The sequence below is a fragment of the Fundulus heteroclitus genome, chromosome 8, assembly GCF_011125445.2.
Source record: "Fundulus heteroclitus isolate FHET01 chromosome 8, MU-UCD_Fhet_4.1, whole genome shotgun sequence".
Lineage (NCBI taxonomy): Eukaryota > Metazoa > Chordata > Actinopteri > Cyprinodontiformes > Fundulidae > Fundulus > Fundulus heteroclitus.
This window is the reverse complement of record NC_046368.1, coordinates 19,924,442-19,943,224: the sequence shown is the minus strand read 5'-3', so window position 1 is coordinate 19,943,224 and position 18,783 is coordinate 19,924,442. Positions and strand designations below refer to the sequence as shown.

At 39.9% G+C, this 18,783-nt stretch overlaps 1 protein-coding gene across 7 annotated transcripts in view; it reads left to right on the top strand.

Annotated features, from left to right (window-relative positions):
- The window catches only part of mapk10 (mitogen-activated protein kinase 10), a 42,873-nt gene extending 25,814 nt beyond the window's left edge, over positions 1 to 17,059 (top strand). For 3 of the 7 annotated variants that reach the window (XM_036140303.1, XM_036140305.1, XM_036140304.1), the window contains exons 4-13: positions 2,153 to 2,282; positions 2,727 to 2,785; positions 3,153 to 3,291; positions 4,818 to 4,983; positions 5,477 to 5,548; positions 9,551 to 9,733; positions 12,371 to 12,495; positions 12,668 to 12,731; positions 12,986 to 13,063; positions 16,817 to 17,059. In XM_036140303.1, coding sequence (XP_035996196.1) covers positions 2,153 to 2,282; positions 2,727 to 2,785; positions 3,153 to 3,291; positions 4,818 to 4,983; positions 5,477 to 5,548; positions 9,551 to 9,733; positions 12,371 to 12,495; positions 12,668 to 12,731; positions 12,986 to 13,063; positions 16,817 to 16,959 — 1,159 coding nt within the window. In that variant the 3' untranslated portion in view covers positions 16,960 to 17,059. Of the gene's footprint in view, positions 1 to 2,152; positions 2,283 to 2,726; positions 2,786 to 3,152; positions 3,292 to 4,817; positions 4,984 to 5,476; positions 5,549 to 8,902; positions 8,975 to 9,550; positions 9,734 to 12,370; positions 12,496 to 12,667; positions 12,732 to 12,985; positions 13,094 to 16,811 lie in introns of all 7 variants that reach the window. The other 4 variants (XM_036140309.1, XM_036140308.1, XM_036140306.1 and 1 more) reach the window with 4 other exon arrangements.
- Positions 17,060 to 18,783: the final 1,724 nt, after the last annotated feature.

Sequence of the window (18,783 nt, the reverse complement as noted above, 5' to 3'; positions counted from 1 at the left end):
CTTCCCAGCTCATGTCGATAAACGACTTGTTGGACTTTAGATAATGACAGCGTCAGCCAGCATCTTCACAAAGCACATTTTGCTTGTATGCTGGGGTTGATACACACAATTCACACCGACATACGCTCATGTCCTGGACACAGATCCTGTATCCTTCCTGAAGAGTATGTTCACGTGAAATTTCCATGGAGTTTATGATTGTAATTGTTGAAATAGATTAACGTGGCACCTTTAGGCATCTGGAAATTTTCATTGTACGACGAGGAGGCCTACAATTCTCTCCCTGTCATCTTTCCTTATTTTTATTTTTATTTTCTTATTCCTCATCATTTGGACTTTCACAGATTGTTGAAAGGCATAATAATCTAAGCATGTGTTTTTTATTTTTTATTTTTATTTATTTATTTGACAGGGACAGTACAATTAAACATTGCAACCAAACAGGTGGCCGATGTCCAAGTACATAAGGCTTGTAGCCATGGGCTAATTTGCAGCCTTCGTCCCTAGTTATGCTTTTAAAAGGTGTAAGCATTAAGGGGGAAGAAGGTTAGTAAAGACAGACAAATGCATAAAAAACAAGAGGAGTTAAAACAAACAATACAGTACAAGCCAGTTTAGTGTTCACACTTTTGATTGTCTTTAAGCCATTTTTTTAATCTTGTGGAGAAAAGTCGAACATCAGTCTGTGACTTAAGCTCCAGAGGCAAAGAGTTCCATAAATGTGATCCTTTCACTGAGAAGGCGGACTGACCCATAGATGTCCGACATCTTTTAATCCTGCAGTTCCCACTAGCTCCAGCTCTTGTCCTGATTCCTTCATTTGCATACTTTAAAACAAATTTACAGATTACTTCAGGGGCAAGACCATTAAGGCATTTAAAAATAGCTTTTAAAAATGAGAAATTCATAAAATTTTCAAATGTCATCATGTTGTATTTTTTAATAATTTTGCAGTGATGCCACTTCACCGGTTTTTGATCGAATATTTTTAGTGCTTGTTTGTAAAGTGAGAGTAAAGGTTTTAAAACAGACTTTGTGGCCTGGGCCCAAACGATGGAACAATAAGACATATGGGATAAAATAATTGCATGTAAATATACTTGTGCAGCTTGATTTGATACACATGGTCGAATCATTCGAAAGCAGTTTATATTTGTCTTTATAGTTTTAGTCATTTTCTTAATATGGGCATCAAATTTCAATTTTGAATCTAAAACTACCCCCAGATACTTAAATTCACCAGCCGGCTTTATTTCATGTTGATCAATAATTATTTTGAGTTCATTGTTTGTAATTTTCTTAAGGGAGAAACACATGGAGACAGTCTTGGTGTAATTCAGAGTTAAGCAGTTATTTTGGAGCCACTCTGATAAGATGCACAACTGTCTGTTTAAAAGATCAGAGGCCTTTTCAGGTGTGTCTGCTGCCACATAAATTATTGTATCATCTGCATACATTTGACAGATGGCATCTTTGCAGATGTTTGGGATATAATTTATGTACAAACAGAAAAGTAATGGGCCCAAAATTGACCCCTGTGGTACACCCACATTACATTTTTGGATCCCAGATTTGACGCCATTAATTTTAACGCACTGATGTCGTTGCTCAAGATAAGATTTAAACCAACTTAGGGTTTGTTTCGAAACATGTAGTTGTTCCAGTTTCCTGAGCAGAACTGTATGATTTACAGTATCGAACGCTTTTGTAAAATCTAGAAATGTACATTTCTAATTTTGAACTTATGAATAAAAAAGACTCCCTAAGAAAGTTATCTTTCATTATTCTGCCATTTAGCAAATAGCAATGCTTTATGTAACTCTAATTTCCTTAAAGCAGTGAAAGTTTAGTCCGATTTAATGTCAGACAGGCAAAAGGTGGTTAAGTGTCTTTTCATACACTGTATGTAAATATTTGCTTTGACTGTATGACAGTAAGCATCCATCTCTCTCCTTTAATTTCATGACTTCAACATGTAGAAAATCATCTAATTGCTTTTTTGAACAAAAACATCCATTGCAAATTACAATTACAGTGCAGCCACACACACATGTGCACCCAGATAACAACCCAACACTGAATACTAAAAGAATACAGATGATGATGTGTTCTCTCTGTCTCTCTCTCTCTCTCTGTCTCTCTCTCTCTGCAGTGCGGGCTATGATGCTGTCCTGGACAGGAATGTAGCCATAAAGAAGCTGAGCAGACCCTTCCAGAACCAGACCCATGCCAAGAGGGCATACCGGGAGTTGGTGCTCATGAAATGTGTCAATCACAAAAATGTAAGTAATTGTCTTTTTCTGTATTGGAACAAAAGAGAGAGAAAAAAAATGCACCTGCTGTCTGCAGGAATCTATCTCTGGCCAAATCTCTCTGCAACAATGTGCACACCAGCCCCCTGCAATGTTGTGACCGCGCTAAACTGTGCGCCTGCAGAAGTGCAGCAACCTGGTGAGAGAGTGAAACCAAGAGCACTCGGGAGGGATGAGAGTAATCCACACTGCTATTCATTGTGTCCCTCTCTTTGTTTCCTGCCACCCTTCTCTCTCGGTCCCATCCCACCTCTTCAGTCCATTTTGTTCTCTCACACCAGTGTCCTTCACGGCACTCATTATCCTCTTGCATCCACTTTACCGTCCAGTCACTTTGAGCCAGCTATCGGTTTTTCTTTTTGATTAACAGTAAAATAATCAGCAAAATGCCATCTCTCTCTCTCTCTCTTTCAGATAATCAGTTTATTAAATGTCTTCACGCCACAGAAATCGTTAGAAGAATTCCAAGATGTGTGAGTATCTTTGTTTTTTTTTTATCTTGATTTAAAAAAATAGAAAAAGAAGTATTTTTTTTAAATAATAAATGAGATTTCCATCATGTGTTCATCAGTTGTGAGAAAGGAGCCACTCAGGGGTAGTCAGTGAAAGTACTCGAGGTGTAACCTAAAGCCGATAGAGGCGTCATGTTCTCCTACTGAATCATAAATGAGAGCGTGTTTGCTTTTAGAACAGTATGCATCTTCAAGGAGCTTTTTTTTTTTTTTTGTCGTCGTTTTTTCATGCAAGAAATTTTGAAATCTGAGCGCCGCGTGGACAGCTAACTCCTTAAAATGTCAGACAAGCCGTCGCTTACTGATCCGACGCGTTTCACCTTCTCAGGTACCTCGTGATGGAGCTTATGGACGCCAACTTGTGCCAGGTGATTCAGATGGAGCTCGACCATGAGAGAATGTCCTATCTGCTCTACCAGATGCTGTGCGGCATCAAACATCTGCACTCGGCTGGCATTATTCATAGGGTGAGAAAAGACAGCGAGGTTTTTTTTCTCTCTCTCTCCCCTGCCTGTGTTATTTGCTTTGTATTGTGTGCTTTCAGGTCTGTCGCTATGATCAGCTGTTTGTAAGAAGTAAAGGTTGCGGTCCGCTTGGTCAATATTTTGGCAAGGATCATAGTGTAAGGAATACGAGAGCCTGTTTACTTTTCAAAGCAGATCTGACACTACAAATAAGCCAGGATGTGTGAAATGTCGAATGGGATCCAGTGTTTCCTGTTTATGCTAGGTGATGCATCTCTGTGGCAGCTCAACTGAGGCAAAATGACTGTAGGATTTCAAGATAAAATACCATTTTAACTAGAAATGTAGACAAGATATTTGGTCAGTGAGGAAGTATTATTTTGTTTTGTTTTGGGTATAGTTAAAATCCAAAAGGCTAAAATGTGCATATCATCAAGGTTTAAAATAAAAATCAATAGTTTTGAACGCAAATGAGTATTCTTAACGATGCATTTATGTATTTCAATCTCTTTTTGTCACTTCAAAAATCATAACAGCAAAAATAAACAAATACAACAAATTTTTAAATCAACTCTGTGTAAAGAAAAAAAACCAGGTAGGCCTATTTAAATCATGTTTATAAATCGATTCTGAACAAACCATCTTTAGAAGGTTCTCTAGAATCAAGATAACTAATGAATCAAGCAAGTCAAAAGCATAGAAAATAATAAAGAATTTAAATATGTTATCATTTTATATCATAGCCGAAGATCCATAATTAAATACTAACATTGAGGCAAATATCTTTTGTTGTAATTTTAAGAAACTTTGATCTAGAAATGAGATATTTTGTTTAAAAACCATGGAAAATTTTGAAGCTAAAATTAAAACACAATATATTTTAGTGTTTGGGGCTGACTAAAAGTTGCAGTTATGATCCAGTATAGATGTTTATTTGACATTTTTGCTAGTTTATGAAAAGAAAACAGAATAACAGATTAGATAAGAGTGCATTTCGCAACACTTTTATTTTTTATTTTTTTTTGCAAAAATCAGTAACTATCTATCTATAATTTGAAATATCTTTTGAATATCTAAAGAAACAAAACTGTTTTTTGTTTTGTCCAGATGAATAAGTATCTTCCTTCTTATGTTAGGAGCTCAAACAGCGCTTAAGAGGGCCGGTGCGCCTCATTTCCCTGGACACTCCAACAACAGTGCGATTTAGTGTTGTGAATGAGCCATGTGTTCAGCAATGTCCTGCTCAATAGCCTATTTCTAGAGTCTCCATGGCAACCCACTGCTGTACTGGACCTTTGGTGATGGTAGTCCTCACCACATTAGCACTTTGGGTTTTAGGCTTCACCACATAGCCAGCATTGTGGTTTGATTCAGATATGTAAAAAAAAAAAAAAACTTACTTGAAGGTTTAAATGATCCATTGTGGTATCCAATGGAAAAAAAAAAAAGCATAGAAGCTCAGTTGGTCGTCCAGCTAATACAGTCTTCAGTGAATTAAATATTTGCACAACTTTTTTCTTCCTCCCCAGGATCTGAAACCTAGCAATATAGTGGTGAAGTCTGACTGCACCCTGAAGATCCTGGACTTCGGTCTGGCCAGAACCGCAGGCACCAGCTTCATGATGACCCCGTACGTGGTGACGCGATACTACCGAGCCCCGGAGGTCATCCTGGGAATGGGATACAAAGAGAATGGTGAGACTTGCTAATGACTGAGTGGGTTTGCAGAATAAAGGAACGCTAACAGACTCTAGCACTCGCAGCAGAACAGTTTTTTATCCTGTGATCGACATCAGGCTTCACAAAAGGCAAAGACGTGATTATGGCTGAGCTGCACTAGAGCTGAAGTGCTGGAGCTGTGAGTCATTGATTAAAAGCCCAGGGAACATCAAGACACATGACTGAATGCCAGCCTCCCTATGATTCATTAGTCAGACTTCTAACTTAAAATGACAGCCTGTGGGCTTTGGCTTTCCCTTGGATAATCAGCCCTTCTAATGCTTTGATTTCATTTCCTCTGTTATTCCTTCAGCTCTTTGTCTTATATATGAATCTGATCTGTAACTTGCCTCTCAACTATTGAATAATCTGCTAATCTCTGATGCTCACTGTAGACTCCTCTAACCTTTGCTTTCCCCCTCTTTCCTTTCACTCCCTCTGCGTGCCACCTTCACCTCTATGCGTGCAGTGGATATTTGGTCCGTGGGGTGCATCATGGGAGAAATGGTGCGCCACAAAATCCTTTTCCCTGGCCGGGACTGTATCCTTGCTAATAGAGAGACAGATTGGGTGATCTGTGGCGACCCGATGAAGTCGTTTTATTTATCCTGAAAATTGGCTGTGAAAACTACGCGTTTGGCTTTATAATGAATCGACCTGTTTTTAAAACACTTAGATTGGATTGCTAGAAAAGTGAACGTCCACAGCTGAAATGGAGACAGCGCCTAGCAAAACCAATTTACACCTATTGAACTTTTCCCATTTTTTCCACATAACCACAAACTTTAAATTATTTTATAAGAACTTTATGCTACAGACAAACACAAAGTACTGCATTAATGTTATGTGGAAGGAAAAAGATACATGGTTAAAAAATGCTTTTACAAATAAAAATCGGACAAGTGTGATTTGCATTTGCATTCAGCCCCCTTTACTTTACTTTGCTACCTCCAAATAACATGGATGGATGGATGGATGGATGAATGGATGGATTGGATGGAAGGAAGGATGGATGGATGGGTGGATGGATGGAAGGATGGATGGGTGGATGGATGGAAGGATGGATGGATGGGTGGAAGGATGGATGGATGGATGGGTCTACAGCGAAGGGCTGCTTGATTATAGTTGTTTTGAAGAATATTGAAAATATTATAATCATTCCATACAAGAAGTTAAAATTAAAGAATTTAAAGAATAATTTTTTGTACAATCAATATTAACAATCCAAAAAGAGCCAATACAAAGTGCAAGGATTTATTTTTAGACAAAGACATTTTTACATACTTCCTTCCCTGACTATAAGGGGATCATCCACATAATTAACTTGCAGTCTTGATGCGGGTAGAACATGGAAAGGACCTGCTGCCCAAGGACCCAGCCACTTGTGAGAAGTTTGGGATGAGGGCGAGAATCAGGGCAGCACTTGCTGCTTGTTAGAAGAAATACCTGCTTATACAGGTATTCTAGTAACACCAGAAAAAGTTGCTGTTAGAATCACTGCTAGTCGTGTTTTTTTTCTCTTTCTTTTCTAGAGTCATTAAATGCAGCCACAAAGTTGCTAAATCTGCAACAGAGGTTCAGCCTCTGAATAGGGGCTGAATTCAAATGCCTGCCACAGTTTATCACTTTTACTTGTTAAACGAATTAAAAAACATGTATTCTTTTCATTCCACCTTTGAATTATCTGAAGAATTTGTGTTGATCTGCCACATGACGTGTGCAAAGGGCTATGAATTATTTTAAAAGTCACTTACACTTTATCTCAAAATATCAGGTAGATTGGGTTTTTTATTGTTTTTGGGATTATCTCCTGATTTCTAGCAGACCTAACGTTCGCTGTGTGTTACAGAGGTGAACTAAACCACTGACTGACATGACAACCCTTTTCTACGTAGATCGTAGTCTCAATATTTCTTCTAGTAGCACTTCCGGCTTATGTGTTGACCTTTATTTAGACCTTTCCTGGCAAAAACACATTTCTCTGCTTGTGCCTGAATGTTTAAATGTGTTCTTTGTGTGAAATAGAAAACGTAAAGCTTGAATAGGCTGTGGTGCCTGAGCTACAATGACAACCTAACTGTCCAGTTTGCACCTGACTGATGTTTGGGAAAGACATAGAGGGGGACTTTGCTAAACAACATGGAAGCAGCTGGCATAAAAGTACAGAGACAGACACAGAATTTTATTTGCACTTCATTCACCAGGATAGAGGATGTATGTTTTCACATGGCACTATAAAATATCACCTGCAAAAGTGTAGAAAAAAATAACAGTGCTGTGTTGTAATGTTAAATGTTTGCTAATGCTAACCATTATGCTAATGCTAACCATTATGCTAATGCTAACCAGACCGGTGCTGCCTACTGGCTGGAAGGAGTTAAACTTGGAGCTATCTCAATTTGGTGTATGGGTATTATTGTTCAGTATTTTACTCACTTGGGTGAAAGGAATCACAGCAAATTACAACAAACAAAGAAAATCTCCCTTTTTATAATGGCTACTTTAATATGAAAAACAATAGTAGTGACGTTAAGTTGCTTCCACGTGCAGCATGCTGCCCAAACGACAGTGCACAACTCATTTTCGTCTGTGCAGATGGACTTTAAGAACTTTGCATTTGAAACATAGTTTGTCATAAATGGTTCATCACTTTCTTGGAGCCCGAGACCAATAACTTCCTCTTTGCCTTCATCTAAAACATATGCTCCTAACATTTAGAAAGCTATCTGATTTACTATGGCTTTAAGAAGATTAACATACACCATATGTACCGTGTACGGTTGCAGGACACTTGGGATTGTTTTTAATCGATGAGCGTCATGTTTCTTGTTGTACTGCAGTCTTCCTGTTTGTCCAGCACTAGGTTTGATATTAAAGCCAGTCAGTCAAGACGTCCTCACAGGACTTCACATTTGGTTGGATGTGCTAAGCATGTTGAAATGAAACGCTTCAGGCATAGCTTTGTTTTTGTATTTTTGACTGATATTTTGACAACAGAAAAAAAAAGACCACCTTTACTATTTAAAATGGTGACTTAAAGTAGTTTCAGGGCCATAGGGAGCAATCAGACGGCAGGTTTTTTGTGGGGATTGCTCCTCCTGCAGCCCTGCACGTGCAGCCCCTGGAAGATTAACTGGCTGGAGGGTTAGGAAATGCTGCAATGAGCTCAGCAACTTTTCCCGCCTGCTGTCTGAACTGTTACTGAGATTACTGTCATCTTTTACCCAAGCCTCCGTCGCTTTTTCTTTTACTGCAAATCAATGTGTGCCTCGACAAAATTCTGCTAATCTTCAGCTCATCAGGAAATGGTGGATTGGTAACCCGTGTTTTACACTTTTGGCCTAAAATATTGACCCCATTGAAGTCTTCCTTTCATACTTTTTGATAAATGATGATGGAGTGCAGCAATATGTCCACTCAGACAGGTCACAGGACTCTGGGCCACAAGGTTGGCGCCCTACAATCTGAAGGTCATAGCTTATGTCGGATTGTTTCATAGCAGAGGTATTTAAAGTTTAATGCCTTTATATTACAGCCATATAGATGATCATCCGTTGATGTTATGCTCGGCTCCCTGTTTGCAATTCAATATATTTTTTTATTTAGGGATAATTTCTCTAGGGAAGACAGGGTGATTTTAACACAGCCTGGAAAGGTCAATGAGCCTGTAGCAGCGCCATCATCAGACGTAGCCCACCGATCATCACTCGCACTGTTGCTGACAGCTCTACCCCTGTAATTATCTTTTTTTTCTTTTCTTTTTTTTTAACTGAAAACTGGGAACTTTTCTAGCTGAACGAATAAAAATACAGTTACCAACTTCAGTGGTTACTGGAAACAGCAATGTCAGCAGTCAGGAATGTGACAACGTGTGTGTTTGTGTGTGTGACACCAGTGGACATGTGGTCAGTGGGCTGCATCTTTGGAGAGGTGATAAGAGGGACAGTGCTGTTCCCTGGGACTGACCGTATCCTTCCACCCTCTGCAACATCCCGCTGAAACCTGCAAGCGTGTTTGACACTGCAGACGTGACACACCGAGGGAAAAGCCCCTCAGGCTGTTTGACTGAAACCAACCTCTTTTAAAAAGGACTGAGGGTAAAAGCTGTAAGCGACTGCAAAAGGGACTGTGCAGGATCTTAGTCAATGTGCAATGGTGACAGTGAAGAGGTATGACCGCGAGGCCTTCCAGCCGAGTAAAGTAATAGGAATCTAAGGTGAGTTCCACGGCCCTACTCAGTGGATAGCCTTAAAAAGCTTGGAGAACTGTATGCAGCAAGACTCGGGGAAAGACGCAATGTATTTGTTGGTAAAATGCAACAGTTGTGATTTTCATCAGAAAATCTCTTCCCTTGGTTTGTGTCTATAAAAGTCTTATTTTTTTACAAATATAAGCCACTACATTTCCTTCACAAAGGTGTTTTTTTTTAATATAATATCTCCTTACCATCCTCCTCTGACATTATTGGACTTGGAAGCACCTAAGATGATATGATGCTACGTATTCCAGGTGTGTTTCCTTTAACCTTGACCCGCCACGCCAGACATTGACCAGTGGAACAAGGTGATAGAGCAGCTGGGCACGCCTTCTCCGGAGTTCATGAAGAAGCTGCAGCCCACAGTGAGGAACTACGTGGAGAACCGGCCAAAGTACGCTGGCCTGACCTTCCCCAAACTCTTCCCCGACTGCCTTTTCCCCGCTGACTCTGAGCACAACAAACTCAAAGGTGAGAAGCAATGTTCGATTGCGGCGGGATGAAACTGACTTTATTATCATTTCCCTCATTGATTTATTTTGAAATAATTATGTGGTGAGTGATCATGCGGGATCATAAAAGCATCAACGCCGTAGATGATGTATATTTGCCAGCTCTTGATTTATTCCTGATGGTATGGTTAACAAGAGCAGTAATGCATTTTTTTTTTTTTTTTTTATAACTGTTCATGTTTTTTCCCGTATATATATTTTTTTTCTTTGTCTTAAATTTCCAGATAAACTTTGGAAATAGTCCAAATTGTTGGGGATTTTTAGGAAATTACCTTGAAACTCCAGGTAGTTCAAACAAAACGGATCACATTCCAACAGGAAAATATTGAAACCCTTTGTCTTGTACGGGCAGAACGGCAATGCAAAATGACCCAATTACAAGCATTGCACCTCAACAGATTTATTTTATTTATTTAACTTATTTTAAGTAGAACTTTTCAAGTTTGTTTTGAATAATAATAATAATAATTGAGTTATTTCGCTGAACAACAAAAACCAAGAATGTCATGTGAAATAATTCACATCCCCCCACCCTGCACATTCAAAAATTAAACAGAACACCTGCCAAAAAGAAAGCACAATTGAAACTTTTTATTACAAAGACGCCTACGTTTTCCCAGCCGAGAAAGGGAGGAAGCAGAACATTCATTTTACAAGACACAACAAACTTTTCTGTTTGTGTTTCTACATCAAAGCTCCAGAGTTGTTAAATTCCCCTCAACCAGTTTTGTGCTCGGGTTGCGGACTTCTGAGGCGGCAATGTTAAAGGAAATGCACCCGGAGAAGCACGTTTGGAAAGTGTGAGAGCAGGTCGGAGATGAGAGGAAATCACTTTGGCTTTGATTTGCGCACAAAAACTCAACACCTATTAGCAGCAACTCATTTTTTGTGATGCATACAACCTGACTTTGATCAATTTTAAATTAAACAGATAAATTAGCATAAACCAACACACTAAAAATGCCATTTTATATAAGATAAATGTAATTTCATTTTTATACATAAAATTACAAATAAAGACTCACACACATTGTTCATATATTGAACAGAAAAGATTCACATTAATCCCTTAATGAGCTAGCAAGGACAACCAACACTAGATGGTCGCACACTATCCGGCAGAAAATAAACATAACCTGTGCATTTCCAGTATTTTGATTTGACGGTCCCAGCTTGGGGCCGTAGTATTTTTGCCACACGACTGTCTACTGAGAGCATGTTGGGCATGTGCACTGCAATTTCAGATGTCCATTATTTAAACAAAGGTTGGCAGGCCGGCCCCAATGTTAAGGCGCCTCAAGAGGATTTAGCCTACTGTGCATGTCAGTGTTTTTGGCAGACTTAGTTATGTAGACACAAATGTTTCTTACAGAATTTTATTGGTAAGGGAATCTGTCTTTTTTATTTTTTATTTTTTTTTTTTTACAATATTACTCTTTAAAGAACGATCATATCCCACAGATTATTGCGAACATAGAGCTCCACAGCGACATCTGGTGGGGCCAAGCCCCACTGGCCCCAAATGCAGAGACGCCACAGCCTGAGAGTTGAGGAATAGAGGAAATGCATCTAGGAGTACCTACCTAGCTTCATGGATTAGCTATTTTTTTTTTTATCACAGTTAAATCACAACGCAGAAAACTATTTAAAAAATCAATTCTCCTCCTTTAATTTCCTGATTTCTACCTGAAGTTTCTTTACTCCATAGCCTCTGTAGAGCGGTTGAAAGTGACAGATCGGTTCAAGAGGATGGAGACTTCCTCGATGTTCACTGTTATTTCCTAATTTTTAAGTTTAGAATTATAGACTGGATCCCATATCATAAAACTTCATACAAAAATACACCAGGGCATCCAACCAAACACAAAGAATCCTTTTGCATTGGAGATCTTTTTTTTTCTTTAAAAACCGTGATGATTTTGAATATATTTTTAATGAAAGGTTGGTTTTGAATTTGCTCTGTTCAACCTTCTTCTCCCAACAATTTCTCTTGAGAGACCATTTTAGACACTTGCATAATTTCAGGTTTTTAAGGATTTCCTGAGAAATATCAACATAGAAACCCTGGGTCCACCTTAAACTGAGAGAGTGAACCAACTAAATAGGGAACATATTAGATGGACTTTATTTTGTAGGATAAAGTGCATCTAAAATAAATTTATAATACTAATCAATGATTAATTCTTCCAAAGTAATTTTTGCGTAACAAATAAATAAGAACAAGTAGTCAGCAGACTCTTGGCCTTGCTTTTACCATTCAGTTCTTTAAAAACTGTGATCATTTACCTTATTCTTCACTTAGTCAAAGTTGTTGGTGTGTGCAATGTTTTGCTGTATCGTTTAATTTCTCATTCTGAAGTTAATTTAACGTCCGCTTTTCCGAAGCTGGAGCGCTCGTCGTTATCGTCCAGCAGATGACGGGTTTCTGCAAGACGAAAATTGCTTCCAGTAGCCTTCTGTTTTTAATTATGTCTCCCTTTTTGTCCTCCTGGTTTATTTATCTCACATTTCCTTCTCACATATGAAATGCCGCGTGATGCTCTCTCTGTTCCGCGTGAAGTCAGCCGGGTTGCTTTTTGTGTTTTTCCCACCTCAGCAAGCCAGGCCAGAGACCTGCTGTCTAAGATGCTGATCATCGACCCTGCCAAGCGGATATCGGTGGACGAGGCCTTACAGCACCCCTACATCAACGTGTGGTACGATCCAGCTGAGGTGGAGGCGGTGAGTAGGCGGTGTGTGTATGTGTGTGTGTGTGTGTGTGTTTGTGTGAGGATTGCTGAAACCCAGTCCTGACTTCTTGTGTTTGATCAGTCGGCACCCAGTCTTACTTTTTCCATGTGATGCATTTGTGTTTGGCTGAAAAGCTTCCTCTGCTCTGTGCTCCCTACTTTAGCCGCCGCCTCAGATTTATGACAAGCAGCTGGATGAACGAGAACACTCTATAGATGAGTGGAAAGGTAAGAGGACCTTTTTTTTTTTTTGGACAACACCCAAAGCTAAATGTTAACATTGTATGAGCTTGCTCTAAAGTCTGTGTTTAAATTAGGTAATAGACGGTTTAACAGTGTACCAAAAAAAAAAAATGTCTATGCTTTTCTTTTGCAGTCTCAAACTGTTTATGCAGCAACTCACACAGATAATAAAATAGTAACGTTTTGGCAATGCGTGTGGTTTACTTACTGACCTTTCTCCTCCAACTGCACTTTGCCAGAACTAATCTATAAAGAGGTGATGAATTTTGAGGAAAGAACGAAGAATGGCGTTGTGAAGGGACAGCCTTCACCTTCAGGTACTCTCAGTGCATAAGCCTAATCGCTCTGTAAGTGAATTTACTACAACCTTAATGGAGTTTTCCCTTGTGAATAGAGATTCCCATTGTGTTGTTGACCATGTGTCTCTGTCTCTTGCATTTCGGATCAAGTGTTGTTTAATATAATGGGTGTTTTTTTTTTCTTGGTGTATATGATAAATGGAGACTTTGAGGAGAAGCTACTGCTTAACCTGTTTTCTGGTACAGAAAATATTGGATAGCCAAAGAGAAATAATGATAACAATGATTAAAAAGAAGCGAATGTCTGTATTTGTGTCTATGATGTGTCGTTAGTTAAGGTTTGGGTTCTATGGTTTCCTCGGAAATGTTAGTTTTCATTTGACATTATACACCTCTCCAGAGTTCTTTATGTGCAGTCCACATTTTCCACCACAGAGTGGCAGTAAAGAGTCATGTTCGGGCATAAGCAAACCAGCAACCATCCTTTAAAAACTCAGTGAAGGAAGCAGCTTAATAACGGGGACAGCAGCATTTGCTGATGAGTAAAGGTAGCTAAAAAAAAAACAAAAACAAATTTGCAGCTAAAATATAATGATTTTCTATAAAACTGTACAAAAGGCATATAACGTCTCTATCAATCATTAGTGGCTGGAAATTTAAACAACAGTTAAACTCTTCTACCTTTCTTACTTTGTTGCATTAAGAGCGACAGCATTTTGTCATCCTTTTATCTTTGCTCTGCACCTTATTATCATTTTTTTCCCCCCTCCACTAGTCAACAACATCCATCCTTGTCTGCGCCCGCGTCTTATTGTAATCAAGCAGATTGGCCGCTATGTAGTGTCTGATGCTGAGCGTGTCAGACGCAGTGCAGGAGCTGCAGACACCAGTGTTTCGCTGCAGCAGGAAGGCGGAGGAGCCGAGAGCACACATGGCGCCTCAGTCAGACGCTCACAATTATTCGTTATAGTGTGAACCAATTTTTGGTTCAAACGTTCTGACATAAATACAAATCATATTTGTATCCCCTTCCGCCTCGATGTTTTCAGCATTCTTTGTTTTTAAATCCTGCCCGTCCACTAATTGAACAACAGTGTTTTAATTTTGGTCAAAGTACTGGTTTGGCACCCACACATTATAGGACCCTGTTTAAAGGGTGTTTATTAGAAGTTTTACATATCATAAAATTGTAGCTCACAATAGTTTAAATGTCCATATTTGAAATCAAGGAATTTGTAATGGAAAAAAACAAGTAATACTAGTTTAAGAACATCAAGTTTAAGAATGTTTACATGGTCATTTGTCCAGTGAGGAGGAGGAAATCAGAATAAATTACTTAGACAAATTTACTGTACGTGGACACATAACCCACCAGCCCCTGCTCAGGGGTTTAAAAGCACTCCCAGTCTGGCTGTTTCCAACAGTAGTGAATGACCACTGGTGACAAACTTAATAAAGGACATTATTTTAAAATAAGCATTCATGTAGACATTGTGATTTCAGTTCCAGTTCTGACCAGCATTGTTACCTTGGTGGGCAATGCCTTGAGTTCTTCTCTCTTTCTCCCGACAACTTCGCCATCAACAACAACAGCCTACGTTGTGCTATCCAGGCGTGCAGTGATTGCGCAATCACGACACACGCACATTACTTCTGCTAACAGAGCAGCGCACTGTTTGCAGAAGTAACGGTGAATTTACTTGTGTTCAATAAAGTTTTGTTAAAAAAAAACTTGAAAACAAAAACAAAAATGCAGATACCAGCTGGCATCTCTCCTTGTTTTTATTATAAAGCTGTTGAGCAATGAGAGCCGACAATATTAATACCACATCATAGCAAGGCGAAGTTAAGAAGAAAGCAGCACAGCTATTAGCAACGGTCTCTTATGGAGCGCTAGCTGCTGCTGCTGCTGTGTGTTGATGTGTAGAGAGAGACAGGAGACTCACGTGAAAGACGGATAAAATGGGACATGACCGTTCAGACTGCGCACGCTTTGAAAAAAATCTGATGCGTATCCAAATTATTACGACATATGGAAGTGGCTGAATTGGATTTTTCTTTTTATTCCTCCAGAATAGAACAGAAAAAATTCTGTTTAAAGAGACAGACAGTTTCCAGATGGTGAACCTATGCTAAGCATGTCAGTTTTAGATGGCACAGGTCCAAAAGCAGTTTTTATGTCAGAAAAATTTGTTTTGAAAAGACCTAGCTGCTTTAAAAAAAACAATAAGAAGCAGAATGTAATTTATCTGGATACATACTTTGCATGTTTGTTAGATTTTCTGGATCTAAAGTACAATGATCTTAGGCTCAGTGGCATTCCTCAAAAAACTGCTGCACAAAAAATAGACTCTTACCATTTAAATATCCATATAATTGTCTCTTACAAGTTTTCATGACTCTTTTCAAAAACTAAAACCCCCTAAAGAAAGAGTTCAAACTCAGCCTTGCAGCAGGCGTGCTATGTTGTACGACGTATTATCCTACACATCCGGGACAAAAACGACCTCCTAAAGCACACAGAATGGTGGCGTGCTAAAAGGAAACGCCCACTGGTTCCATATAACGGTCATTGACGAAAATGAAATGATTTATATCATCATTACTAACAGAACTGCCAATGCTGCAGCATGATTCTCTTGTTTCTGCAGGAAGCCAATTCCCATTTCTGCAAATTAGGCACTCTGGGATCTTCTTAAATTCACCACTAAATCTCTGTTAATGGGGAAACCATGGGCTAGCAGGTCAGACATAGAGTCCTCTGATGAGGTCTCCTGTAGTTTTACTGCTGATTGATTCTGACTTCAGAAAGCATCCATAAAAAAAGAAAATCGGAAAACTGATTAAACGGACTAACATGACTTACGCCGGCACGGCAGAGGGTTTTTAAGAAGAAAAAAATCATAGAATGTAAATGGAGAACGATCGAAGAGCTTATAGCTATCATGTCAACGGCCACAACAGCTCCTGCCTTCAATGGCTTTTCACTCAGAACCCACAGAACCCAAATCTTAATCACTCCTGTTTCATCCCACGCTCACTGCACACTTCTGGTCAGACATTTGGGAAACAATCATCATCGACAAGAATGTCATAATATTTTGGGGAATTGGATGATTTGTTTGAACCGTGCTACAATAATCTAGCCTGACGTGGTCATACTCAATTCTAGTCAGAATTTGAACTTCCCGACCTAAAACGTTGTGGGCGGGACTAAATTCGGAATGGCACCCAGGCTAACAATAATCTTTAAAAAACAGCAATCGGGTGCACATTTTTTCCCCCATGTAACGGGGGTTTTGCTCAAATCCAAATCCATTCAAAACCTCTTAATATGTGGACGCATGATGCGGAATTAAATGTATAATTCTGGCTTTGTGTCCAAAGTCAGAATGAAATCCACACCTTGTGCACCTTGTTGTTGTTCTTGTTAGAAATCCTGTCAAAATTGCCTGTTTTTTTGGCACAAAAACAGAGAAGAATGGATTTTTTAACAGCCTTTGGCCAAGTGAGACATTCTTGCCCCCAACGGCTGCATGCAAACTTCTGATCAGCGCTGTAGCTGTGACTCTACCTCCTTAGCAGTCGTTAACAACATCGTCATCTCTGTCCAGACAATGTAGCTCAGCCATACTCAGCATTCACCGCCCCATGTGCCGTCTGTCTGTGCTTGCAAACTACATCTTCTGGCTGTTTGCATTTATTTGCCCCCCCCTGTCGGCACTCTTTGACGTTTTAACCCTCCTGCTGCTGTTGATTCCCGTAGCACAGGTGCAGCCGTGAACAGCAGCGAGAGCCTCCCTCCCTCCTCCTCCATCAACGACATCTCCTCCATGTCCACAGACCAGACCCTGGCTTCAGACACCGACAGCAGCCTGGAGACCTCCGCGGGACCCCTGGGGTGCTGCAGGTGACTATCCGCCTGCCTGCGCAACCCCATGTTCTTCCGAAGGTGAAGAACCCCAACGGATATGGCCGACGAAAATTTCAACAGTGTAAAAAAAAAAAAAAAAAGGGAAAAAAAGAAGAAATTAATAAATAAATAAAGCAAACATAAAAATAGCTAAAGATCAAAACGAACATATTCTGAACAAAAACAAAAGCTATGGAAACCGTCCGACAGGATGATACTCAAAGCCTGTGCATTGTCATTCAAAAAGCAGCAGTGGTATTAAACTGAAGTATGAGCTGAGATATGTTACCGATCCTCTAGTTGCTTTGCTTATATACCCCCCCCCCAACAAACAAACACACACACACACACACACACACACACACACATGCGCCTTGTAAATGGCATCCAAACAAAATACCTGTACCTCCTCCTGTAAAGTGCATTTCTGCTGGTTGCTCCCGATTACTTCCACAAGCATCTGTGGCCGATCATTGTGGCAAGGTGGGCCGCCGTTGTCTTCATCGCTTTAGCTAACAAAAAAAAAAAAAGTTTGACTTTATTTCCTGCATTCAACGCTTAGCCCCCCAGTCCACTCCCATCCACCCACCTTGAGTTTTGTACCTCTTCGGGGAATGTGCAGATTCCCTCCCCCACAGCTACTTGTAAATACTGTAATTCTGTACAGCTGAAGGGCAGACAGATTGGGACTGAAGGCCAGTACACTGGGAGTTTGTTTCATTTGTGTATGTTTTTTTTTTTTTCCCCCTCTGACTAGCGCGCACCTTGCCACATCGGCGCTCTCCTCCTCGGTTGCCCTCTGCCTATCGCTGTAGTTGTGCATGATTAGATTAAAACAGCGCAAATCTCACTGTATGCCAGAAAGAAAAAGAAAAAGAAGAAGAAGAAGAAAACAAAAACAGCCTGTACAGGGATTTTTATTTGTGTACAATGTAAACTTACTCCGCTGCAGACATCAGTAGGCGGGGTCTGGTCACAGCCACACCTGTGTGCAGGTGAAATCAGGCCTGAAATCGTCAGTGTTCTCAGTAATGATTTGGGAGCAATCTTCTTGCGCTTCTATAATCGGCCCCCCCCCCCCCCCACACACACCAACACACGGGCTGGCCCACAGCTCTGCATGCCATTCTGTAACCCCTCGGCGTTAAAAGAGGTGGATCTGCTTCGTTGTGGTGCAACCACAGAGCGACCATTTCCAATTACTGGACTCCTTAAACGCTATGTATTGAAACAAAAGTGAAACAGCGGAGGGTTTTAGGAGCAGGTGAGGAGTGTTAACTTTGGAGCTGTGACTTACCAGTCAAACAAACTTTGGTCTTATTGTCACCACACGCTACACGATCGCACGTTTTAAGGAGGCAGCTGGATGGGGCGCGTCCGCCATTTTTGCTGACTGCATGTTTTCTAAGTTGGACGGCTCATCTATTTATTTATTTATACCAGTGGGAGGAATCTGAATATGGAGTGATGGACTGCAGCTGCAGAAAATAGCCAAAAAGTCCCAAAACCGCAGTTTGGTTAAAGGATTTCTGGAAGGCCCCGTTTAGTCTCCACTTACTTTTGAGCTCTGCAGCATCATGTATACTTCTCTGCGTCACAAGTTTTTGCACATGTTGGTCTTTATTACCTTACACTAAACAGGAATTGAGCTTAATCTGATATTAACCCCAAGACCTTCAAGTGCACGCACACATAAGTATTTTTTGTTGTTGTTGCAATAATTGAATATTCAATATTTCAGTCATGAAACTGTGTCTTATTATTATTTGGGCAAAATTGTCATTTAAAGAACGTTACTATGCCCAAATATATGTCCGAAATCACC